The 26,225-nt window shown below is 32.9% G+C and overlaps 2 protein-coding genes and 2 long non-coding RNA genes across 8 annotated transcripts; 2 read left to right on the plus strand and 2 right to left on the minus strand.

The window, feature by feature from the left end:
• Positions 1-1,239: 1,239 nt before the first annotated feature.
• Positions 1,240-3,268, plus strand: LOC114260355 (UDP-glycosyltransferase 71A16). The gene is made up of 2 exons (XM_028200441.2): positions 1,240-2,516; positions 2,705-3,268. Exons 1-2 carry the CDS (start codon positions 1,428-1,430, stop codon positions 3,095-3,097), a joined length of 1,482 nt encoding a protein of 493 aa, XP_028056242.2. The 5' UTR covers positions 1,240-1,427; the 3' UTR covers positions 3,098-3,268.
• A 7,764-nt stretch (positions 3,269-11,032) lies between these two features.
• LOC145795248 (uncharacterized) lies at positions 11,033-14,496 on the plus strand. 5 transcript variants are annotated; one of them, XR_014335850.1, is made up of 6 exons: positions 11,033-11,095; positions 11,416-11,578; positions 12,306-12,397; positions 12,679-12,812; positions 14,096-14,141; positions 14,300-14,496. It is a non-coding gene; the product is annotated as an uncharacterized LOC145795248 (long non-coding RNA). The 5 variants fall into 5 exon arrangements; XR_014335851.1 differs by having other exon boundaries at positions 12,306-12,342; XR_014335849.1 differs by lacking the exon at positions 12,679-12,812.
• Positions 14,497-17,163: 2,667 nt separating this feature from the next.
• LOC114322003 (uncharacterized) lies at positions 17,164-20,153 on the minus strand. The gene is made up of 4 exons (XR_014335853.1): positions 20,136-20,153; positions 19,625-19,941; positions 17,841-17,921; positions 17,164-17,392 (listed from the first exon to the last, which is right to left on the minus strand). It is a non-coding gene; the product is annotated as an uncharacterized LOC114322003 (long non-coding RNA).
• Positions 20,154-21,553: 1,400 nt separating this feature from the next.
• Positions 21,554-24,851, minus strand: LOC145795249 (phosphoenolpyruvate carboxylase 2-like). The gene is made up of 6 exons (XM_082879057.1): positions 24,678-24,851; positions 23,036-23,258; positions 22,737-22,840; positions 22,536-22,623; positions 22,122-22,276; positions 21,554-21,653 (listed from the first exon to the last, which is right to left on the minus strand). The coding sequence occupies exons 2-6, from the start codon at positions 23,196-23,198 to the stop codon at positions 21,648-21,650; spliced, it is 516 nt and encodes a 171-aa protein (XP_082735183.1). The 5' UTR covers positions 23,199-23,258; positions 24,678-24,851; the 3' UTR covers positions 21,554-21,647.
• Positions 24,852-26,225: the final 1,374 nt, after the last annotated feature.

Genomic DNA, 26,225 nt, shown 5'->3' on the forward strand with positions numbered 1-26,225 from the left:
ACTCCTTAAGAGCTTTATCATTATCTAGGTTAAGTCCCCTCTTCGTCTTAGGACTCTTGTCCCCTATCCGCCTATCTCGGATTCCGATATCTTTGGAGATAACCTCGGCAACTCCGAGATCACCTCGGCATAACTACCAGGACACGTGGCACCTCGGCTGACACGTCGGCGTCACCATGCCACGTGTTGGTATTCAGAAAATATATCCTCACAATTATCACAATATTTTAAGATATTTTTTTTATATAAATTTTTATATATGGATATAATTTTTCATTTTTATTTCCACCATTATATTTAGATTAGATCAATTTAATCCAAAGCCTCGTTTGGGAACAGACTATATTAGTAATTTTTTAATTTTTTGACTAAAATATATAATTGACAAATGAAGCCTAAATATATTTGAAAAGTATAAAATTTGTAAAAATAATTTTAAAACAATTCATTGAATATAACAAAATGAGATAATGTATTGATTTTTTTTCTATTTTTTTCTATATTTGGTGAATTTAAAAAAAATATAAAAATATTATTCTTTTCAAGTATATCTAGATTAAGTTAATTACAAAATTAAAAAAAATTATTAAGATGTTAAAAAGAGTCAACAAAAATAAAAAAACACAAAAAATAAAAAAATTCAATTGTTTCTATGAATTAGATTAAAGACGATGATTGTTATTTCTCTTAAAATAATATGAACAAAATATTTGTATTATGTTATTATTTTATATGTATAAAGGTAAGAAAAAAATATGTTATTTTAATTTGATAAGAGTAAGTATAATTTTTTAAATATGAAAGAAAATTTATATTAAATAGAAATCTCAAGGGATATCAGTGTAATTTATCATAAAATTAAAATTTATATATTATAAATTTAACTGTAGACATTGGTGACTTGCGAAGCATCTAATAACTTTCGTAAAGTAGCATTATAACAAGGGGAAATTATTCAATACTCACGGGCATCACTGTTCATACTTGAAATCAATTATCAATTAGTTAATCCTGTGTTATTTTTCTATTTTCAACATAAATCATGTATTCTTACATCTTTTATAAATAAAAATTTTATAAAACACCACGTGTCAATACACCAAGGCCATATTTGTTTGGACGGACTGGATTAGCATTCCCATGACTAATAGTATTAGGACTACAAATTCGTTGGATTATGCATTCTATCTTAACTAATAGTTAAGTTTAAAATAATTAATCCGTACTTTAATTGTTTAATCAAATATCGGATTAATAATTTTATTGGATTATAATCTAATCCCAAACTTATATCCACCCAAACAAACATTGAGCCCAGAGTACTGAGTAATCACCAAGCTCTCTGTTATATATACCGTTAGACATATATCTTCAGGCGATTACATTAGTGGCTACAGAGAAATTATAAGCAAAAAGACAAACCAAAAATGAGAAAAGCACAACTGGTGTTTGTCCCATTTCCAGGCATCGGCCACCTCATATCGACAGTTGAGATGGCAAAGCTCCTCGTCGGCCGAGATGACCGCCTCTCCATCACCGTCCTCATCATGAAGTTTCCCTTCGAAAACAACACCCAATCACTCTCCAACCACGCCTCCGATCGCATACGAATCGTCGAACTCTCTCATGACACCCCCTCAGCAGCCGATCCCAATTCCAAACCCGGCTCTTTCTTCCCCGACTTGATCGAAATTCACAAGCCTCGCATCAGAGACGTTGTCTCCAACATAGTCTCTAAATCTGAGTCTGCGTCTGAGTCAGAGTCCGAGTCCACTCCTCGACTCGCTGGGTTGGTGATTGACATGTTCGGCACGTCCATCATTGACATAGCAAACGAGTTCGGCATCCCGACCTACGTCTTCTTCACGTCCAACGCAGGCTTGCTTGGGTTCTTTTTCCATTTCCAGACCCTCCACGACCACCACAACCAAGACGTTACTAAGTTCAAAGACTCGGACGCTGAGTTGACCGTTCCGGCTTTTGCCTACCCAGTCCCCGTAAAGGTCTTGCCTTGCGTTTTCTTGGGCAAGTGGTCCACCACGATCCTCAATATCGCTAGGCGGTGCAGAGAAACCAAAGGTATTATGGTCAACACATTCACTGAACTTGATTTCCATGCTCTTAAGTCCCTCGAAGTAGACAAAACCATCCAAAAAATCTACCCTGTGGGACCCGTACTCAACCTCAAAGGGGGAGGAGGCGGTCCAAACGAGGCCCAAAGCAGCCAATCCGAAGCCGACATCATGAGATGGTTGGACGACCAGGATCCGGCATCGGTGGTGTTCCTCTGCTTCGGGAGCATGGGAACCTTTGATGAGGACCAGGTCAAGGAGATAGCGCGTGCTCTTGAGAGTTGCGGACACCCGTTCTTGTGGTCCCTACGTCAGCCTCCGGCGAAAGGAAAGGTTGGTATTCTGAGTGAGTACGAAAATCTGACGGATATCCTGCCAGAAGGGTTCTTGGAAACAACGGCGGGGATTGGGAAAGTGATCGGGTGGGCCCCGCAGGTGGCGGTGCTTTCTCATCCACCAAGGATCCTCTAGAGTGAAATTTCCCTAAAGTTTCCTAAAGTGCTACAGTGTATGATTGAGATTTATTGGCAAGTCACATCAGAAAAATTGATGTGACTTGCCAGTAAATTTCAACCATACACTGTAGCACTTTAGGAAACTTTAGGGAAAAATCACTCTAGAGGATCCTTGCTCTTTCTCATCGGGCAGTTGGAGGGTTCGTGTCACACTGTGGATGGAATTCTACGTTGGAGAGCTTGTGGTACGGTGTGCCAGTGGCGACGTGGCCAATGTATGCGGAGCAGCAACTGAATGCATTCCAGATGGTTAAAGGGTTGGGAATGACGGTGGAGATAAAGATGGATTACAGGAATGAATTTGGAATGGAGACGTTTCTGGTGACGGTGGAGGAGATAAGTAGTGGGATAAGGCAGTTGATGGACAGTAGTAATGAAATTAGGGAGAAAGTGAAGCAGATGAGCGAGAAGAGCCGGGCCGCCATGATGGAGGGTGGCTCATCCTATAATTCCCTCGGATGCTTTATTGAAGACGTCATGAAAGACTTTAGTTTGACAAGGATAAAATGATAAGAAATGAGTGGATCAAAATAAAATAAAATAATTTCTATATTTGTTTTGTACCAAAGTGGTGGAAATTGCATGTAGGCTTCTTTGTGTGATGTTTGAAGCGCAGATGTTTACGATGTGATGGTTTATTTTAGGTTTCTTAGTTTTATTTAATAAATAATTTTCTTATAATTTCTAAAGTTTAATATTAAATCATTCATTTCAATTATATATATCCAATCAAAGTCTAATGTTCTAAATTTTTGCCAATTATGCCTTGAATAGAACAAATATTGATGGCAACTGTATTATTAGAGCTTGTTTGGGAAGATACTTTGTGTATAAATAGTCATATAAGATAAAGGAAAATGTCTCGTAACTCAAATTTTGTGGCTCAAAAGTGGTTCAAATGGCCAAAACGACTCAAAACGACGTCGTTTTGGCCATTTGAGCCACTTTTGAGTTACAAAATTTGAACTACGTAGCATTGTCATAAGATAAAATAGACTATTTTAGCTAAATAAGATAAAATGTTACATCTAATCCATAATCATTTCATTTTTTTTCTCACAAAAGTTAAAAAAATCTATTCTAAACGAGGATTTTTTGCCCCAGTTAAAATAGCCAAAAAATTAAAAAATCAATTCACATTCCAAACTAACTCTTATTTAGGGGTTGTTTGGGGTGTCCTAAATAAGTGTACTTTTTATCTTTTTGGACTAAAAAATTGAGGTTGAAAATATGGATGTTTGGGTTAACTTTTTGACTTTTTATGGAAAAATGTGTAATAAAAAATTGTAAAAATTGATTTGTAAGGAAAAATTCGAATTGGGAGTTGTGCAGCCGTAATTGTTGACTTTTGATGAATAGTGTTAACTTTTTAACTTTTTGAGTAACTTTTTGACTTTTTGACTTTTTTACAAGTTTTCAAACTTAGCCTTAAATTGTGTCACAAGTTAAACAAAATTACAAATAAAATTAAATGTACTACTAAAAAAGAGAATTTTTGTGACCAAAACTTGTCCTAGCTCATATTTCTTGGCACCTTACAATAGAATTTTAGCGACAACACTTGAGATGAGACGAGCAAGCACGAGGCGAAAGATATTTGCAGTTACAACTTGCAATCCCCAATGATACAAGCTAGCTTAGAATAGCATTGAAATATAAAGACATCTAATAATTTGATTTTTATTTGCATGTAAGGTTTTTGCCATATAATACCCTATTTGAATGTGGATTAACTTGCGCAATCAATTAAGTTAGTTCAGTTTAATTCACTCCAATTTAGGAGGTAAGGGGGCCAATCTTTGACAAAGACAGTTAATTATTTCTTCTTTATTATAAGAATTATATTGAATTGTTTCATGACCAATTTATACAGTGTGAGGTCATCACTTTTGTGAGACATGGGTGACAACAATATTATCTTATGTGAGTAGTATAAGGTAAATGCCATGATGTGATGTCCAGCAAGTTGTTCATAGTAGGTATTTAATTTAATTTTTTTTTTGAGGATAGTCATTCAAAAATTTATTTTTTTAGACTTTTCAAATAACACGCAAATAAAAAAATAAAATAAAATTTTAATCTATTAATATTATTGTTTAAAAAAATAAAATGTAAATACACAAATTAATATAAATATATTTTGTTTTTATCACTATCTTGATAAAAAAAAAATAAAAAATCTTTTTTAATTCAAATTGAGATAAGTTATAAAATTCTTGATCAACATCAACATTCAAATGGTACACTTGTTGGGAATTGCAAAATCACATAATTTTGTTAAAGAGGTACTTTGTACAAACTGGGGAAGTAAAGCTCCAAAACATGTTATGTATTAATTTCACAAAGCATATATCACTACTAAAAATTGAAAATTTTGCAACGGTCTTAAATGTCGCAAAAGATACACACGCCATCGCAAAAGACTTTTTGTTATGGAGTAGCAACAGTAAATGGGGGGTGACAGAAGGGGGCGTGACAAAATGTATTTGCAATAGTTACAAACCGTCGCTTTCTTGTAGCGACAACAAATCAATGGTTTTTGCGATAGTGTAATTGTAACATGCCTGGAGAATACCCATGCGCGTTAAACAGTTCCGACACTCAATTTTTTTGATCTAGTCTCATGAGTGCATGTGAAATATAGATGAGAGTCCATATTTGATGACTTGCATATAAAATTCATTTTATTACAAAATCTTTGCTAGAAATGGACTATATTAATAGATCTTAGAGTCGCCACTTAATATTTTAGAAAAATTAGGAAACCTGTGACTCGTGCCAAGAATATTGTTCGTTGTAAAGGATGCTTGGCTCGGAACCTTAGGTATGAGAGGGAAAGGTCTTTAATTGACCACCCCTCTCACTCGATCAAAGATCGGCCTCTACTAAACCATGATATGAGTTTTATTTACTTTATATGTTTATATCTCGATTATTTAATAAACCCTAAAATTTAATATGTGAAACATACAAACATAGACTATATCATTCATTTTGGAACAACTTGATTTCATGTATTTTGAAAGAGTTTTGAAGATATATAACTCAAAGAAATTGAGTTTACAAACATAAAAATCAACATTATTCCAAATTAAGCAACACAACCTTCATCCACCGGTATTCATATAGTTATATCAAGTAAGCAAGTAGCTGCATGGTAGGATACTTAAATATAGTAAGAAAAACACATACAAGTAGGATGCTAAGGTATAAAAACTTATATATTTACTGACGTCCTGCAAACAGTTACAAAACAAAGTTAGTAAAACATGCATTATCTTATGTACAAAATCAGGATGCACTTCACTCATGAAATGCAACTAAAGATTCAACTTCTAATATATGATTTGTGAATCATCTCAAGAACATGAGGTAGAGCACATAATCACATAAGAATTGAATCCATAGATGCAAACTCAGCCGAATCAAGATGCATGAAACATAGATATACTAAAAAGCAAAGTATGAAGCTTATGTACAAATAAAAAAATTAAGTAAAAGAATAGGATAGAAAGAAGCAGAGAGTGTAATTATTACAACACTTGAATAAATAATTACAAACCGAATGAGAGAGTGATGAAGAAAATACTACAACAAAAATAAAAATCTCACAAATCTCTTAAATGAAAATATAGCAGAAGATCTAGGTCTCAAGGATCGCTGGAAACTATTATGCTCAACGCCAAAAGACCACTCTGTTCTTTCTAGAAGAAGTTAGCTGGCCCACCAACTAGGCCTAGCAAAATCTGTTTTGTTGCAACACCAAGAAAAGAACAAACAAGGAATATGTAGGTGGCTTAACTAACTACTTCGAGTTAGATTACAACAAGTTTATAATATGAAATCAAAGTAAGAAAATTAATATAAGAAAAAAAAAATACAAGAAAAATGAAAGAAATTGAAAATTCACATTCTAAAAAAAGGATGAACTTCTTGAATTCCAAACTTCTTTTTGATTACCCTCAAGGTTGTGAATTATATTCTTAATCCTCAATTCAAAAGCTTGGAATTTGGGGTAGAAAGGTGACTTTAGACAATATAATAGTGTGTTTATAGGAAATGATCACTCTTTAATTTTCTTAAAGTTGGCAAGGACTACTCTTTCTTTCATCAAAGCTTTAGGATTTGGTTATCATGAGGATATATTAGTGTATAAATGGGAAGATGGAAGTTATGGCTCACTTTGTATTTTTCTTTCAATTTTGACTAGTCTTTTATCAAAGCATCAATTCCCTCCCCCCCCCCCCCTCCTATTTTCTTTCCTCTTCTCCATTCAAGACTTAATATAGGCAATGATGAGATGACTCTTGGTGGAGATGGGTGAAGACAATGGACAATGGTGGTGGAAGACAAAGGTTGATTAAGAGTTAATGGAAATATAAAGAAAGTTTAATGGAATGTGCATTAACCCTCTCTTTTGTGAAGAGCCACTCCTTTTGGTAGGTGGAGGCTTTTATTCAAGAATGGATCCAAAAATGGGATAGTGGAATGCCCCACATGCACTAAATAAGAATTCTGCCGAAACTGCCTTATTTCTGGACAAATTGGTAGGCTAGCCAATTTCTTCACTGGTCGGCCAACTTTTTGGTGAGCCAGCTACTATTTATGCACTATTTGACCAGTCAGCTACTATTATTGCCGACCGACGCTATTCATGCATTATTCATTGACATATATATATTTTTTTTTGGGAAGGAAAAAATAGGGTTTTTCAGCAGAATTATTGGAATTATGTACAAAAGGAATATTTTGAAAAAAAAGAGTTTTGAACGGGTCTAAAACACTTGGCTAAGGCAGGTTTGAGGTTGGGAATAAAGCTCGAATTCCATCTTTCTTACTGAAGATTTTGTGAGATAGCACATTCTTATTTTCATCATTGACTGATCAAAAGAAAGCACCCGAGTCTTAGGATCGGTGAAAATGAGGTGTCTACAGTAATCTGTCACAAAAAAGACAGAAAAACTTCACTTTTAGTGATGGTTTAGGTTGCCGTCACCTAAAACTTTTTTAGAGACGGTAATTGATGTCGCGAAAAGTATTATAAGCGACGGTATAGAACGTAAAAAAAAATAAAATAAATAAGAATGGGTTAATTACAAAAAAAACCTCAGGATTTCGTGTGTTTTTCAATTTAAACTCTAGAATTTCAATTTCGACAAATTAAACCCTAGAGTTTCATCCGTGTTTCAATTTCATCCATCCGTCCATCTCCGTTATATTAAACTAACGGAAATCTGGGCAGAATTTCAAATTCAAACCTATATGTTCAAACACTTGTATCTCCCTCGTCGTAACTCTGTTTCGCCTCATTTTTGCATTGTTGGATTCACCTAATGTCCTAGTTTTCATTCCTCTCTTCATATGCCTTGTTCCACATCCTTTTACTTGCCATTGGAGCTCTGAAAGTTGGCTAAAAATAAGATTTTTCTCTCGTTGGGCAAAATTTTATATTCAAATCCACATATTCAAGCACTTGTATCTCTTTCGTCGTAACTTCATTTCACCATATTTTTGCCTCATTAGATTCAACTTATGGCCTAGTTTTTATTCCACCCTTCACATGCCTTGTTTCACATCTTTTTACATGTCGTCGGATCTTTAAAAGTTGGCCAAAAATAAGCCTTCTCTCTCTTTTTCTCTGTTTTTTTTCTTTTTCTTCCTCATTCTCTGTGGCGCCTCCTCCATTACCACCAGTACCTTATCTTGCAGATTCATCATCATTATCTGCAAGATAAGGTGCTGGTGGTAATGGAGGCAGTGTCGTCGAGTAGTGATAGGTACACAACCACACATAAAAATTAAAAACCAAATGGGTTGGTGAGCATGTTAGATTGTCTTGGTTTCCAATCAAGCATCATCCGTTATATCTCTACTGCTAAGAATATTGTTGCAATAGCAGCAAGAGAGAGAGAGAGAGAGAGAGAGAGAGAGAGAGAGAGAGAGAGAGAGATTATTTTTGGCCAACTTTTGGAGATCCGACGACATACAAAAAGAGGTGAAACAAGGCATATGAGGGGTGAAATAAAAACTAGGTCATGAGTTGAATCTAATGATGCAAAAATGAGGTGAAACAGAGTTACAGCGAGGGAGATATACGTGCTTGAATACGTGGATTTGAATCCGAAAATTTTGTCCAAAGAGAGAAAAATCATATTTTTGGCCAACTTTCGAAACTCTAGTGAAAAGTAAAAAGATGTGGAACAAGGCGTATGAAGAGTGGAATGAAAACTAGACCATGAGGTGAATCCACCGATGCAAAAATGAGGTGAAACATAATTACGACGAGGAAATACAAGTGTTTGAACATGTGGGTTTGAATCTGAAATTCTGCATAGATTTCCATTCGTTTAATATGACGGAGATGGATGGAGGGGCCAGATTGAAACACAGGTGAAATTCTAGGGTTTAATTTGTCAAAATTGAAATTCTGGGGTTTAAATTGAAAAACACGCAAAATCTTGAGATTTTTTTTTTTGTAATTAACCCAAAAAGAATTAAATTAAAACTGTATTCGCGACAGTTTAAACTGTCGCTAAAGATTTGAACTAATATGTATATGTGCCAAGTTAATCTGTTGTTAATAAAATGTAAGGAAATGATAATTATATTAGCAACGCTTTATTATTATCGCTGTAAAATTATTTTCATAAAAGAAAAATATATTTTATTAATTCATTCCCTGTACAAATTATTAATATTTTTAAAAATAAAATACATCCATATCCACGCACATTCACATTGACAATATCATACGAATAATAATATATATGTAACTTGTAACAATATAGTGTCAGCCAAACATTCTTTATAAAAATATATAAAATATCTTCCAACAATATTAATAATTTTTGATAATTTAAGAACTCAAATTTTTGTATCTAAAACAAAACAAAAGTATCGACAATACAAATAAAAAAACATATATATTATAGCTTGTTTTAATATCAACAATAAGTTCTAATATCAATATGTGAAGATATTATCATATACTCAAAATGATTGTATCTACAAAAGGAAAAAAAAGAAAAAATAATCATTTACAATATAATTAATTTCAAAGTTATAGAAAATATAAAATATTTGATATTTATTTTTGAAAAAAAAATTTTTAAACTTCAATATCGATATGCGAAAATCAGGACACCATTCACATGCATTGCACATTTTATTTATATCAGGACACCACTCTTAAAAGAACTTATCCTCAAGTGAGAGGTAAAACAAAGAAGCAACTGCTAGAAACAATCATTAAAAGCAACAATATATACCACAAACTAATCTATTACATAGGGAACTAATTGTTGAAGGTTTAAGGTAATAGAAGTATTCATATGGCGAGAGCACTTGATAGGCATTATAGTTGATCTTACTCAAGATCTCACAATGACCCAATTTCTGGTCATTGAGCTTCATATAGAAACCGTGGGGTTGACTATCCTTCGTCAAAACCACCTAAACACAATGGAATTTCACTTGTTATCGTGATGGGGTACCTCGTTAAGATTTCTTAATGTGAAAGAGATTGTATTCAATGTGAATTCTCCACTCATTAAAATATTCATGCATTAGGGGAACATGTGCCAAAGCAAAAAGCTTTGTAATATACAAATATGATTCTCTCTTCTTTTGTTTGACAAGCCTGACAAAACTTGATTTACAATAGATGTGTAGCACACCCACTACAACAAAACGCACCTTTGGCGACTAAAATTGGCGACTAAAAAAAATTTAGTCGCCAAAAGTTGTGGAATTGGCGACTAAATATTTTTTTAGTCGGCAAAAGTAAAATATTTAGCTACTAATTTTTTTAGTAGCTGTATATTGGTTATTGGCGACTAAAAAATAATTTAGTCGCCAAAAATGTCAGAATTGGCGACAAAAAAAAAAATTTAGTCGCCCTACATTAATTTTTGGCTACTAAAACGACTTAATCGCCAAATGAAAAATAAAAAATTATTTTTTACCTTTGGCGACCAAAATTTTGGTCGCCAAAGGTGTATTTTCAGCGACAAAAAATAATTTTAGTCGCCGTATATAGAGTTTTGGCTACTAAAATCATTAGTCGCCCAATAAAAAATAAAAAATTATTTTTTACCTTTTGGTGACCAAAATGTTAGTCGCCAAAGGTTTATTTTCAGCGACAAAAAATAGTTTTGGTCGCCAAAGAACTAAAATTTTAGGAGGGAGACGTTTGAAATATTTTGGAGGGATTTTTAAAATATTTTCAGCGACTAAAGATTTTAGTCGCCAATAACCATCTTATGTAAAATAAAAATATCTCACCTCTTACTCTTCTCTCATCCTCTTTCATCTCTCTTTCTCTCATTCTATAGAGAGCTGCCCCACACCGTCGTAAGGAGCACCCATCTCCGATCACTCACCACCAAACCTGACGTCGGTTCCACCGTCGCACGTCGATGGCTATCGTCGCAGGTCACCGTCACCGTCGCCGTCGCCATCGCCACCGCCACCGCCGGAAATCACCACCGCCACTGCTGCAAATCCCAGGTTTTTGTCTCTCTCTCTCTCTCTCTCCTCTCTCTGTCGCTCTCGGTCTTCTCCCTCTCTCTCTCTCTCTCTCCCTCTCCCTCTCCTTCCCTTCCCGTATTTCCCCATCTCTCACACTTCATCTAGGGTTTATTTTTGTGTTGATTTCGTAAATGGGTTTCGTTGAAGTGTTTGATTTGTACGAAATTAATTAAATCTTGATGTCCAAAATGGGTTTATTGTGTTTGAATTGAAATTATAGATTTTAGTTTTATGGGTTCATTGGGTTTTTTGTGGGTTTGATGTTGTGACTACACACACTCTGTCTCACTCTCTTGCAGTTGCAATGACTTCTTCAATGTCCACTGCCTTGCCAGTCAAATGAAGACTCTGTTTCTCAACCTCTTCCTGATCTGGTAGATTCATTTGAAGAATGATATATGTACACTAAATACTCTCACACAAAGCAGCTTGGAACAGATTTCCAGAGTCTATGGGAACTAGGTGATTTTCCCTCCAAGTGTTGTACTTGTTTCTTCATGATATGCATTCCCTTTGCTGCTGGTAAAGTTTGAAGGTCAATTGACCTCATAAGCACTAAAACCAGAGTGAGATAAATAAAGCACAAGATGTTTAATTTGTTTCTACATTCATAATTTTTGGGCTTATCTAAACCTATATATGAATTATGTGTATTTTGATAACTATGGATAGATTTTTTGATGGTTAACATTATTTTAGGAATAAAAAAAATTAAAAAAATAATAAAAATAAACATATTCTGAATTTTCTGTAAATTTTGATTTATGTTTTATGAAACTATTGTGTTACATTTTAATATGTATAAGAAGTTTGAACCCATTAGTTTCAATAAGTTTTAACGGGGTATGTGGCTCCACCCTTTGTGTGTGTCGGGTGTGAGTATATATGGTTTCTCTATGTATGGAATTGTTTGCCATCTCAAAGTTTAGCTGCAAAGATTTATGGTAATAATTTCCAGAAAATCCAAAACCTGATTCCAGCTTGTGAAAATAAATTCATGACAGAAAGGGAGAAGAAGAGGAGGACCAGAATTTATTTTGAAAATAGTTTCTAGAATAGTTCTCAAATTTGTAACATGTGAACTTTTACAAGCTTAATTTTAACTTTATTTGCTTTACTATGAGGTGGATATTTCAAGCGTATTATTCAAGAAATTGTCAAAAGGGTCATTCTTGTGTGCCTATTGCAGGGAACATCTTTGCTTTTGGACTATTTATATCACCAATGTAAGTTCCACAGGCATACAATATAGGTTTGCTTTTGGTTCAGTCTCAATTTCAGGTTAGCTTGAGTGTTTGTTTGCTAATTATAATTTGGAATTTTGATATCATTGGATTCAATTAATTTTGAAATTGTAGTTTGTTTATTGTTTTTGAAGTTTAATTTGATAATCTATGAAGCATAAATCACATTGTTGTGTTTGATTTGGCCACCAGACTGGATCCATTGTTTATATATTCTGAAAAACGAAAACAGAAAATGAAAATATTAAAAGCAAACATGAAGGTGTGAGGGATGAGATAATGTGCTTCAATTATAGGATTCATATGTTTATTTTGCAGATCTCTCTCTCAGTGAACGTGCACATGTTTCCAAAATCACCAACATGAAGATGCCACGGTGAAGAAGGCCATAAAATATATAAAAGTCAAAGAGTATCATTTATACCCAACTTTGGTGGTGTGCTATTTATACAGTAATGCTCTGTCTCAGCCTATGTTTCATTTTCCATTTAGGACTCTACTTGTCTACCTAGTATTCCTTATCTAAAATTTATCTTCCTAATTGGGTTGGGTTTAATCGCCTTAAGAGTATCATTTATACCCAACTTCGGAGCCGCGTCCAATGTCACAACCTAAACCATTATCATCCTACCACATGCACCACAATCCGATATCGTACAATATAAATGAGATCTTGAACCAATGTGGTGCCACTCAAAAATACGTTCTCACACTTAATTAAATCAATGTGTTCTGTAAGGAGAACACAAAGGGACTAACAAGAGACCCATGTTTTCTAGTCTTAAATTTTCACAAGATGAACAACCTAATCATTTGCAGCAGCATCTCACATTTTTTAGCCTTGAATTTTCTCATTTCTTTTCTGTAATTCTTACCGCCAAATATAGCTTCCTCTTCTTTTTTTGAATCTGCCCATTCTTGTTGTTCTATGATTCTAACTGTTGTTAAAAAACCCAATTGTTGCATTGAAAATTTACTTAATTTGCAAAGCACTATGTTTGTGAAATTACGGAGTCCAAAGTACTTAAAGGGGATGAATAGGTCAACCAATTAAAATTATTGATTTTAAGTTTAATTTTAGTTGATCAAACAGATTGAATCATGAATAAACAATCAACACATGAATATCATATTTTACATGAAAAACCCAACAGGATTGGCTGAGGACCCCTAGAGTGATGCAGTCTTTAAAAATCAAGGTCTTAACATGGATGTTCTATACCGTACTGGTGAAACACAACAGGTGGGAAATTTTGACATTAAGTTCTTGCAATCTACGGGAGCATTTGGTGGGTGAGATTGATATATTTAATTTTGTTGGCTATATACATGGTGGATTTCTTTATCCTTTCCTGCACTGTTATTATGTGGGTGAGGTTGCATTATTCAATTTGATAAAGCCTCAATTCCAAGTCCTTGTGGCTACAGAATCATCTTCTACCATTCAGCTCTGTTTAGAGACATGTCTCTCAGATACATTGTAGGCAATTATTTTCCTTCCTCCTTTACCATTGTTTGTTCTCTTGTGTAATGGGTATAACATTGTCTATTCTCTAATTTACATATTTAATTCTTCATTGTGGTATTTTTCTTCAAATTTATCAGACATGCACTAGTAGTTTGCTAATTCAATATCCAGTGATTTTGATTTTGATGACTTTCTTCTCAGTTGTAATGTTTTGTACAGATTGCATTCATGTCATGTTGTTTACAATTGAGTCTTAATCATGTGCAGGGAATCCTTACATATACCCCTCGCTTGCTTTTAATTGGTTTTCAAGGTATTTTGACCTAGTTGTAATGTTGAGTCTTTGTTCAAACATCTTGTGTTTCTGCTAGAGTATAATATATCCGAATTATTAATTTTATAATTGTTATAATTTGAAATGTCAATTTTATTGAATAAGTGCTAATGGGTTTTTTTTTTTATGTTTTACAGATTGCTTTTGCGTGAGCTATTGTGGATATTTATTTTTGTGTACAAAGAGCATTTATTCTGTATATGGCATCTATTTGTGTACAATTCTCTGTTTTGGAAATACAGTGTTTTTGAATGTAATATTTAATTTAGATGAATTATACTTGGTTAGAATGAATTTATATGATACTTGGAATAAGATGTTATAAGTTAAAGTTTTTGGATAGTTGATAATGAAATGGGTATTATTGATAATAGATTTAGATTATAATTGATAGATATATTATTCTATACATGTACAGGTTGCATTGATAATGGAATGCATATAATTTAGAAATTAATGAAAAATATTCAATTTGTGCATTTAAAAAGAATTAATAAATAGAGCTTTTGGCGACTAAATATTTAGTAGCCAAAAAATAAAAGGGAACTTATTGGCGACTAAACAGTTAGTAGCCAAAAAAAAAAAAAGAAGTTTTTGGCTACTAAAAAATTAGCAGCTAAAAGGGAGTATCATGATTTTAGTGACTAAAAAATTGATAGCCAAACAAGAGTGCCACGTTTTTGGCTACTAAAAAATTGGTAGCCAAAAAGGAGTGAAGTTTTTAGCGACTAAAAAATTGGTAGCTAAAAAGTTGATGATGAAATTTTTTTTTTTTTTGCGACTAAATATTTTTTTTTGGACGACTAAATTTTTAGTCGCTAATTGGTGACTTTCGGCGACTAAAAAAAAATTTAGTCGCCAATTCATTTGCCGACAATCTATCAACGACCAAACGGGCGACTAAGAATTTTAGTCGGGAAAAATATTTGGCGACCAAAAAATGACTTTTGGCGACTAAAAATTTAGTCGCCAAAAGTGTAATTTGTTGTAGTGACCACACCATATCCGCATCACGCGCTTTTTTTTTTTTATTTATTTTTTTATTGGCAACCATATCCGCATCATGTTATGTCCAACAAAAATGTTTCACCTATTGCGATGTTTCTATACATCAAAATAGCAAGACATGATTACTCATATGTAAACCCATTGTCCAAGGACCAGGCAATAAAAAAACATGGAAGAGAAATTAATCAACAAATCTACATAGGTGATAGAATAACAACTCAACACTGAAACACATTGAATAAGATATGATTATGACAATGACAAAATATATGTACACACATTTTAAAGAACAAAAGAGAAATACAACAAGAATAAAAACAAATTAATTTAATACCCCTCTTCTTGTGGTCACATTAGTCATATAACTTGTAGGTTTAGGTACCACAACTCGAATCCATTTCAGCGACTTGGCTAAGATCTGAAATAATCATATGAAAGATTGAGAAAAATTAAATAAACTGAAATATGTTCACCAATTATGTAGAATGTACTAGTTTAAGTCCACAGGCATGCATATGCCATGACATCGGTAATTTACCCCCCTCCCCCCAAAAAACAAATAAAATAAAAAAATAAATAAAAATGGTAGTACCGTAAAAGAAGAAACTCCCAAAGCTCCAGGAGAAACTTTTCGTTTCAGAGTCCTATACATTCTTGAAAACTGATCAAATCATTGAGAGAAAGTAAAGTTTCATCAATATTCCTATGAAACTCATGCTTAAAATAACTTTACCTATTTGAAACATATATAATTAGAAAAACAATAAATTTAAATATCTTAACTACTCATCACTACAACAAATTTGGGATTTAAAGATGAAACAAATTTGTCCCAAAATGTATATATTTCGTCACCCAAACTAATTACGACGAACATTTTTCGTCACCCATTTTGTCTCCAAAGGGTCGTCGCTAAAGGGTCTTAGAGACGAAAAAAAAATTCGTCATTGAAAATGATAAATTTGTGACAATTTTTTTTGTCTCCAATACACTTTGTTGGGAACATACTTGTAAGTAATTAGCGACAAAATATTTTGTCATTAAAGAAGAAATTAGAGACAAAAGTATTTCGTCATAAATATAAGAAATAGAGACGAAATAATCTTGTCACGTTTAATATAAACGAAGACGAAAATTTTTTGTCAAAGAAATTACGAATAGAGACAAAAACAAATTCATCATTAAAAATGATAAATTTGTGACGAATTTTTTTGTCTCCAATACACTCTGTTGGGAACATACTTGCAAGTAATTAGCGACAAAATATTTTGTCATTAAAGAAGAAATTAGAGACAAAAGTATTTTGTCATAAATATAAGAAATAGAGACGAAATAATTTTGTCACGTTTAATATAAACGAAGACAAAAAAAAATTGTCAAAGAAGCTACCAATAGAGACAAAAACAAATTCATCATTAAAAATGATAAATTTGTGATGAATTTCTTTTTGTCTCCAATACACTCTGTTGGAAACATACTTATAAGTAATTAGCGACAAAATATTTTGTCATTAATGAAAGAAATTAGAGATGACAGTATTTTATCATAAATATAAGAAATAGAGACGAAATAATTTTGTTATGTTTAATATAAACAAAGACGAAAATTTTTTGTCAAAGAAGCTACCAATAGAGACAAAAACAAATTTATCATTAAAAAAGATGAAATAATGTCAAAAAAAAATCGTCACACATTGAGGGTAATAGTGACAAAATGTGACAATACTTTTCATCATGACAAATTCATTTAGCAACGAAATAAAAAATTCATAACAAAATTAATCTTCCACCTAAGCCAAGTAAGACGAAAAAACCTTCTTTAGGAATGGAAAATTTTGTCACTAATTCCATAATATTTTTTTTCCACATTATATACCTATTTTATCAAAATCTGAATTTTAGTTCAACAAATAAAACCCTGCTCATGTTGAAACCTGTTGAATATAACAATTTCATCACAACTTAACCTAGCCTATCATCAACACATTTACGAATTAACAAAATAAAAATATTCATTCATCATTACAAATAATTTCATCATAATACAATAAAATAGTGAAATATTCACAAAATATCCAAAAGTTATAACTTATACAATTCTACCAAACATCCAACAATAATTAGTGCAACTCCACAAAGTATGTGTATCCTTATCAAACAAAAAAGAACATTCAAAGTAAATTACATCATTGTTGCACGTCAAAAATGCCACCCCAATCCAATCTGCAAAAAAATAAATTAAAAACTTTAGTAATTAATTAATTATACAAAAGATTAAAAACATTAATAACTCATCAATTTACAATTAGATCAATAATACAAGTTATCCATCTAACAAGCTTTTTTTCGAGATTATGAGAATAAAAAATTAATTTTAAGGTTAATTCACAAATGGTGCATCCCATTAATGTGCCGTAAGTTCATACAACTTATATTGGTCCCTCCTAAGGTGTTTCTGTTGGTTCCTATACAAATCTATGGCTGTGTGATAAATTATTCTACAAACACAAACCAAACAAGGCCCATGTTTCTGACTGATATTGGTCCTACTAATCTTAAACCTTCTAATTTTGAAGAATCTCTCTCTAATGCAGTTAAATAATGTAATGCAAATAAAAGAAAGATTTTTTAGTTCAAATATCTGTATCCATATCCAGTAGAGAAAATTTACCAGATCCATTGAGTTGCTATCCAAAAATTCAAATGCAGATAAAATTTCACCAAGCTTTCTTTTGGCATCCAATAGTAGATTCTGACAAAGAAGACAGAAAACAACATGAACTCAAAATTGCAAATCAAGTTCATATTTGAAGTTCACATTAACTTCGATTATTCAAAATGAAATGATATATAGAAGAGGATGCAAGTTTGTTAGGAAATTCAAAATGAAATGATATATAGAAGAGGATGCAAGTTTGTTAGGAAATTCATAATGGCATAATATCAGGAATTTTGCATAATCATTATTTCTTCAAGACAACTCATGATCAGATTTCAAATAACCTTTTTATACTTTCACTTAAGTGATATGCTTGCCTAAATAGAAATTAGAAGGGAAAATTTATTTGAGTGTGACAGAAGTGATCTTACCTTTTTATGAGAGGGAACTTTTGAGAAGAATTTCATAAGATAAAACAAACATGACAATGCTCAAATAAAAGGAAAATGATAGTCATTCATTTCTTAAAATTAAGAATGAAAAACATTTCAATTTCATTATATACTTTGCTTTGGGTAATCTAAAAAATGGACCAGACACTTTCATTAATTTATCAGAAATTTTGAAAAACCAGCCAACTTGGTTGGATTTTAACCAGGTTTTGGGAATTTTTGTCGAGTAAAGGTTGGCATATGTACTTCTGAAATGCTTTACCAAACACTGAAAAGGTTTCAAACCAGTGAAGTTGTGACCCCTAGAATTGGTTTTTTGCTTTTCTTAAATAAGCTCAATTTAGAGTCTGTGCCTGCCTACAAAGTAATTTTGAACAAAAATGCTGCAAAAAAGTACAAAGAAAACCTAACAGACATCCAATTCAATGCCATTAAAAAAATCATTATTACTCAAAAGCAATAACAAAACCCACTTGATATGGACACCAAGCTTGCTTTGGTTTGATTTGACAGTGAAACAAAAAACAATTCAACCAAATTGAGACACAAATTAATATCTAAATAACAGAAATTAAACCCATCATTTCCCATACAAACACATACAGCTCCTACAACAATTCAACCAAATTGAGACACAAATTTGATATCATACAACACAGGATCAAATTAAAAGAAAATCAAACCTGCTGGTAGAGAGAGAGTGTAGAGAAGCAATGCACAGCAATACAGAGCTTGAAATCAGAATTAAACAGAGCAATATAGAAATCAACTACGCCTAATGAAGTAGATAACAAACAGCAATACAAAAACAAACACAATGCATCAGAAATTCAAATCAGACTATCAATCACGAAGCCTTTTTAACAAAAAATATAGCAAATTAGAATGTTTGAATCAATTCAGAAAACAAAGTTACATGAGTCACATTGAACTTCATGCTGACTCAAAATGAAATTCAAAATGCAATGCACCAGAGCTTCATCATAAATCACAAATTTTTACTTAATAAGAAACCACTACTTGATAATGAAATTTATAAACTCAAGTTAATTAAAAGTCCGTACTAACTTTAGTGGATAATTGAAGTTAGAAACCCAAACACCCTCATTTTCGCTTTATTCCCCCTTTTCATGCCTTTTCATCTATTAGAAACCCCTAACACTTTGCAGTTGATAGCTTTGTTCTAATCAATGAGTAAATTAATCAAACACTTGCAGATTCAAACATCTCCCAACAACACACTATTATACAAAACCCAGTATAAATCATTCAGTAAAATTGAATTTAGGGCATTACAAGAGAACATAAAACACATTAATAATTAGATAGTATGATAAAACAAACCTTGAAGACGATGAAGATGCAGATGAGACTTGTGTGGTTGAAGTGACATTGTTGTCTTGGTTAATAGACGAGGAAGATGAAGAAGAAGAGGAAGGAGGCTGACAAAGACCCGACTTATTCTTTGAAATCTTTAAACAATGTAACCCATTTCATCGTATTTCCGAGATAATAACTTTCTCATCCAACAAATGTCCCACCGGAGGCCGATCAAACTCCGGCAGATCCAAATCCTTCTAGATTAATAATCTAGAAGGATCTCCGACCTCAATATACGTCTACGAGAGAGTGAGAGGGTTGGGAGATCTGCAAACGCCGGTCTACGAGAGAGAGATTGTGAGCGTCAGCAAGAGCGATAGAAGAGAATGAGAGGACATGAGAGGAGGAGGCACTACTACAAATGTAAATAAAGATTACACTTTTTTTTTGTGATGTATATTTTTTAATCACACTTTTCAAGTTTTATTAAAGTGTGGTATTTGAGAGTGTGATTGAAGACGATGTTGAGACTTACATGTTAAAATCTGAAACATCAATATATATATATATATATGAGAAAGCATGCTTTAGAAACCACATCAAAGAGATAGATCAAAGTATGCATCCAATGGACAACTTAAGATATATATATATATATATTTGTTTGATTGTTTCAACATCATACAATGAAACTGGTTGTTTCGGAAAGGAACCGTTGTTCTCAACAAGAACCAAACTTATGTCTAAGGTTCAGTTTGGTTCACAAAATCCTGGAACCAAACCACACAGTTTGGTTCTTGGTTTAGCTCAAAACCAAACCACACTGTGTACAACCCTAAAATAAATGTCAGAAATAAAGCAATCAAATAAATGTACAACCAATTCCAATCACCGACTGAAACTACAGGACACGTTATTATAATTCCCATTTGAATTATTAAAAAGCAAAGAGAAATAACACAGGATGTAACAATAAAGTGACGGAAAGAAATGACAGTTACCTCTATTTTGCATCAGCATCCAGAGACAGTGAATCCCTCATTTCCTTTGCAACAGGCTTATTGGTCAAGGTTTGCTTATATTCACTATCAGGTGTGTCTTTCCTAGACTTCGTTTTGGAACCTTTGCTGATCAAGTTGTACACACTATTCCCCAAGGAAAACTTGTTTCCATCGGTGAAGGACTTACTGACTTTTGTAGAGCCAGTATTGTTTAGAGGCTTTCTGGTTGTATCCCCCACTTTCTATTTCTTTGAATAATTGGATCCAGTCCATTTTCACACACTGTTCTTTGAAGAATCATCCACTATGGTAATTGAAGACAAATCCACCCCTTTCTGAAAACTAAGATTTAAGTTTCATGGAAAATAAAAACCATAAAAGAGAAGGATGGGAGGGGAGGGGAGGGGAGGGGAGGGGAGGGGAGGAGATTTATGCAACACAAAATCATCCAATATGACTTCACACTAAGCATCTCCAGGGATTGATTGACTCATTTATAATGTAAAATAATTATTCTATCTCATTTCAAAATATTTGTTGAAATTTAACCAAGAAGATTATTTTAAATGTTATTCTAGAAACACTAAGTCGCTAAATTCTGCTCTTGATGGAATACCTTCAATTTTTATAATGATAATAGCTAAACTTAACCAAAAAGAATTCTATGATGATCCAATGGGGAAAATGCACAGTCAACATTAAAATAGTAGTTCAATTTTCCAGAAGAACTCGTACCTCTGCACCAGACAATTTATCAGAAGAACCTAATTCCCCACAAGAGAAACACTGGTGTTGCTTCTTTTGACAGTTCTCACAGAATTTTTTTTTGTATTGCCTGTAAAATACATACATCACATGTACTTCAGAATGTGCCAACAATCTATCAAACAACATTAACAACCAAAACAATGCAAGCCAAAAAAGAATATATAGTAGAGACCAAAGGATAGCGTACCTCTACTAGTTCATCAGAAAAGCAGAGAGATTCACACATGGATTCAGAACCAGCTTCAACAGTGGCATGAAACGACCTCATGCACCTTCCTTCACAGCTGCATGAAATCAAAATAATAAAGTTACTTGGCCCATATGATGAATGGATGGGGTGGACAGGATGGGGTAACTCTTAGTCATACATCCAAGGACTAACAAACATAGATCTATAGCAGAGTTCTAAAGGTTTCAAGAACTACATGAAATTTAAAGCCTAATTAGGATGAAATCCATTGGACAGAGAGACGGAGGAAAATTAATTATGAATTTCCATTGCAATGCATACTAAAAACCAAAGGGATAATAACCCTAGTCAATGCCCAATCCATACAGATGAGCACACCCAACAAAACCACATGGGAAAAGTGGATGCATTTGCCAAATGCCAACTAGAAACAGTTGAATAAATCTTTACATGAAATATATGAAATTGCATTGACAAAGTGGAAAATAGGTTTTGGTGGAGATTTAGGATAATAATAAAATATTTAGCAGAGAAAAATGGAAGCCAGAAGGGAAGGAGATACCTGCTCAATATTGGTGAAAGTTCCTTCCTCTGGAATGTCAGAAATATCATGGGCTAATAAATGGCGAGAGCGTTCACGTGTCTGATATAGCTTATCCCTCACATCACTAAGGATAACACGATAAGGTTCACTTGCAGGAACTTGCTTCCAAAACTCTGCATAATGATAAAGGTCAACAATCGAACACTGCTAACAATGCGCACACACAGAAACGGGGCTGTGGGCTTCTTTATGTGCTTTTGACAATGATTATCTGGTGTATTTATTTTAAATACAACAGACCAAACTGAATTCAAAGTGAAAACACACATTTAAAAGGCTGAGAAAGCAGCAATAAAACACCACCTTGGTTTGTAAATTCTGTGTTGGAAACAAGAACTAGCTAGACAAAACCTTTCTTATTAATCTAATTACCTATGTAGTGTTTTGCATCTCTCTTTGATGATCTGTGGAGTTCTTCGGCTCGAACACGAAGCTCATCACTGCAACGCCACATAGACAACTGGCCAAAAAAAAAAGAATTAGAATATCAGTAACAGTTATCGAACATAAAGAAAAATGAGCTCCTTAAAGAATAAAATCACCGAAATAAACAACAATTGAAAGAGTTGAAACCTCAAACATGAGATCCTCAATTTGAGAATAGTGCAAGTTAGCAGCCATCATCCTAGCCAACAAGCAAACATCCTGTGTGACCTCAGGAGTGACCCTTGGATTTCCTACATTTGATGCCAAACATATGTTAAGCAATAAATGACAGCAAGAGAGAGAGAGAGAGGAATCTGGTCTCAAAAGCTGCCCTTAACCAATAAAACCACTTAAATAAAATGAAAACTTGGAAGTATTCATAACTAGTGAAAAATGGCAGTTGAAGTACTTTTTAACTTCTCAATTTGGTAAGAAAAGGATCATACCATCTCGATCGCCACCCATCCAGGATGAGAATTGAATAAGGGGAGCATTGTAAGGAACACATTCATTTATTCCTATGTTCTTTAGAGTTGTATTAACACGCCGTAAAAATTTAGGAACACCCTTCCAGATTGTTTCGTGGAAGTAGCTCATTCCTGCTCTCATTTCATCTTGTGGGGTTGGAGAAGTTCTCCGAATCTCATCTCTCCGAAAGGCAGCTTGAATCTGGCATGAAACAAACAAAATAAAATAAAATAAAATTGGTTAAACCTCTAGACACAAATCCAATTACTAGATCAATAGGACATAATCATAACTTTACACTACTATAATGATTAATTAGGTTAAGCATTTCAATATAAAACAACTAAAGCAGATAATTGCAAAGAAAATCAGCGCTGCACAAATGCCTGCCCTCATGGTGATGAGTGATACAACTATATGCTTTCAAAATAAGTTTTTCTTTAAGCATAATTAGGGAAAATAATCAAATCAAACATATTATTAGTACTTCAAACATAGACAATTAGTGATGAACTATCAACATTATATCAGAAAAACAAAGAATAATGCACCATAACCTGATTAGAGCAAGCCAAGCCAAGCCCAAAAAAGTACATAAATTGATTAGAGCTAATAATAATGAATTTTTCGAATAATAAAACCAGAACGTCTACCTGTAGGCTTTACAGAATCTGCAAATGCTAGAGCAAGCCAAGCCATGCCAACTGAGGTTTGATTCATTTACTTCCCAACCCCTTGTATTTACACATACATGTCTATATTTGTATAGTGGAAGAAATTTTAATGTTCAAGGGTTCTTTTAAAAGGGTTTTGTCTCAAATTCATAGTTCTCTGTATATAGTTTTGGATTATTATATGCATTATTCTTTGTATATGTTTTACTTCAAAAATTAATTCAAAGCTTAAGCTCAAGCTTCATTTGATTTTTTTCCCATATTAGACTAGCATATATATACTCTTCTGCATATGACTACCCTTAACCAAGTCAAAGCTAAGTATAAGTATCTCAGTAAGTGTTTTTGTGTTGCAATTGAACTGGGTTGTGATTGATTTCCATCACAGAAAAGTTAACAACCAAATCTGGTTTGAATAGTGGTTGTTTTAAGGATTGAGAAGAGTCCAAGATGGCAGATATCAGTCCTACGACTGATACTTCAACAGATGCGGATACTGATAATAAAAATATGAGGGTGATTTCTCTAACCCTTCTTTTTTTCAAAATTTTGTTGCAATTCGTACCTAAATGTTTGCTCTAAACTTCAGTTTGAACTCTCTTTGTTGGGAAATTTTGCTAACTTACTGATATACATTTCGATATCATATTAATATTCAGCATTCATGGGTACAGTTTCAAATTGATCAATTCCTAGCCATGTTGGGTTCTGATGCTAGTGACAAGTCAAGGGATCAAATATACAACGGCTTGATTCGTTTACAAAAAAAAAAAAAAAAAAAACCCTAAATGGAGATCAAAATCATAACCCATTTACTCATTTCCCATAAATCAAACCCATACAACATCAAAACACAAAAACAAACAAATCTTAGAACCAGAGTCAAATAGGGAAATAGAGAAAGGAAGAGAGACAAAGAGAGGCAGAGAGAGAGAAATAGAAAAACCTGATTCAAAATTAATGGGCCTGAGATGGTGTACCGATCACGACGATGAGACGGTGAGCGACGGTGGCCGATGGTCAGTCGATGAGAGGAGACCGATGGGCAGTCGACGAGAGCTAGAGTGAGAGTGACAGTGAGAGTAAGACACTGAGTGTTGATTGGTATTTCCTTTGTGTATGTATTATTCGACACATACAGACAAATAAACAAAATTTTTAAAAAAATTAATAAAATTAAACATAAAATAAAATTAGGTGGCAAATATCCCTCCAAAAACTTTTGATCACACTTATTTAAAAATTGTGATTAAAAAAAAATATATATATAATCACACTTATTTAGAAGGTGAGATTAAAAAAATATATATATATATAATTACACTTAATTAAAAAATGACATAAAAATATATATTATCACACTCAATCAAATTAAGTATGATTAAAATGTCAATCTAATTTTTTTTATCACACTTCTAATAAAAGTGAGATATTTTTATTTGTCAAAGTGTGATCTTTAACTGTTTTTGTAATAATGAGGTTTACCTAGATGCCGAAGGGGATACTGCACACGTCGATGTGGTTGCACACGTCGATGTGGTCGCCACTGCGAGAGAGAGAGACTAGGGCAGGGTTGGGTGTGAGAATGAATTAGGGACTTAAGCTTTTGATTTTATTTATTTATTTTTTTTGGTGCTTGGCTCCCAAAATTTTTATTTTGCCCCTATTTTTAAAAAAAAAAATGATTTAGGCCTCTAAAAATAGATATCTAATAGAGCATTAATTTGTCTTTTTCTTCTTCATTTTTTGTCTTTTACTTCACTGCTTTTTTTTTTTTTTTTTTAATGGGTGGACAACTCATTAGATAGGGATGGCAATGGATAACCTATCCTATGGGTATCCATGGAAACCCAACCCAAATACATGGGTTTTCCCTTTTTTTTTCTTATCCATTGGGTAGGGTAAGTAATATTCTTTAAATATCCATAGGGGATGGGTTGGGGATGGGTACCCACTAATTTCCCCATATGTTTTTTTTTTTTTTTTTTTTTTTTTTTTTTTTTAAAGATTCACAACCAAAACTAAATATACATTCAATCTTTTTTCTTTTATTTATTTATTTATTTTTTAAGGTTTACAACCATTTTTTTTTTAAGATTCACAACCAAAACTAAATATACATTCAATCTTTTTTCTTTTATTTATTTATTTATTTATTTTTTTCAGGTTCACAACCAACTTTTTTTTTTTTTTTTTAAAGATCCACAACCAAAGCTAAATATACCTCCAATCTTTTTTATTTTTATTTTTAAGGTTCACAACCATTTTTTTTTTATTTTTAAGATTCACAACCAAAGCTAAATATACATTCAATCTTTTTCTTTTGTTTTTTATTTTTTTATTTTTTATTTTTTAAGGTTTGCAACTATTTTTTTGAAAATGGTGTAAGAGTAGGTATGAGAGAAGTCAATCAATGCCGAGTTTTTTTTCTTTTTAAGATAAAAAATTTAGGAAATTAAGATTGGTTTATAAAAATAATTTAATAATCACATTA

Source organism: Camellia sinensis, chromosome 7 (genome assembly GCF_055761805.1).
Source record: "Camellia sinensis isolate YWXY chromosome 7, ASM5576180v1, whole genome shotgun sequence".
Classification (NCBI taxonomy): Eukaryota; Viridiplantae; Streptophyta; class Magnoliopsida; order Ericales; family Theaceae; genus Camellia; species Camellia sinensis.

Bases quoted from the DNA above. Each gene is read 5' to 3' on its own strand.
- LOC145795249 (XM_082879057.1), bottom strand. From the start codon at position 23,198: ATGAGAGCAGGAATGAGCTACTTCCACGAAACAATCTGGAAGGGTGTT. The intron at 22,841-23,035 runs GTATGATCCTTT...CATCAAATGTAG, and splicing joins GATGGGTGGCGATCGAGATG to GAAATCCAAGGGTCACTCCT. The intron at 22,624-22,736 runs GTTTCAACTCTT...TTTTTTGGCCAG, and splicing joins TTGAGGATCTCATGTTTGAG to TTGTCTATGTGGCGTTGCAG.
- LOC114260355 (XM_028200441.2), top strand. From the start codon at position 1,428: ATGAGAAAAGCACAACTGGTGTTTGTCCCATTTCCAGGCATCGGCCAC. The intron at 2,517-2,704 runs CTTTCTCATCCA...AGGATCCTTGCT, and splicing joins GGGCCCCGCAGGTGGCGGTG to CTTTCTCATCGGGCAGTTGG.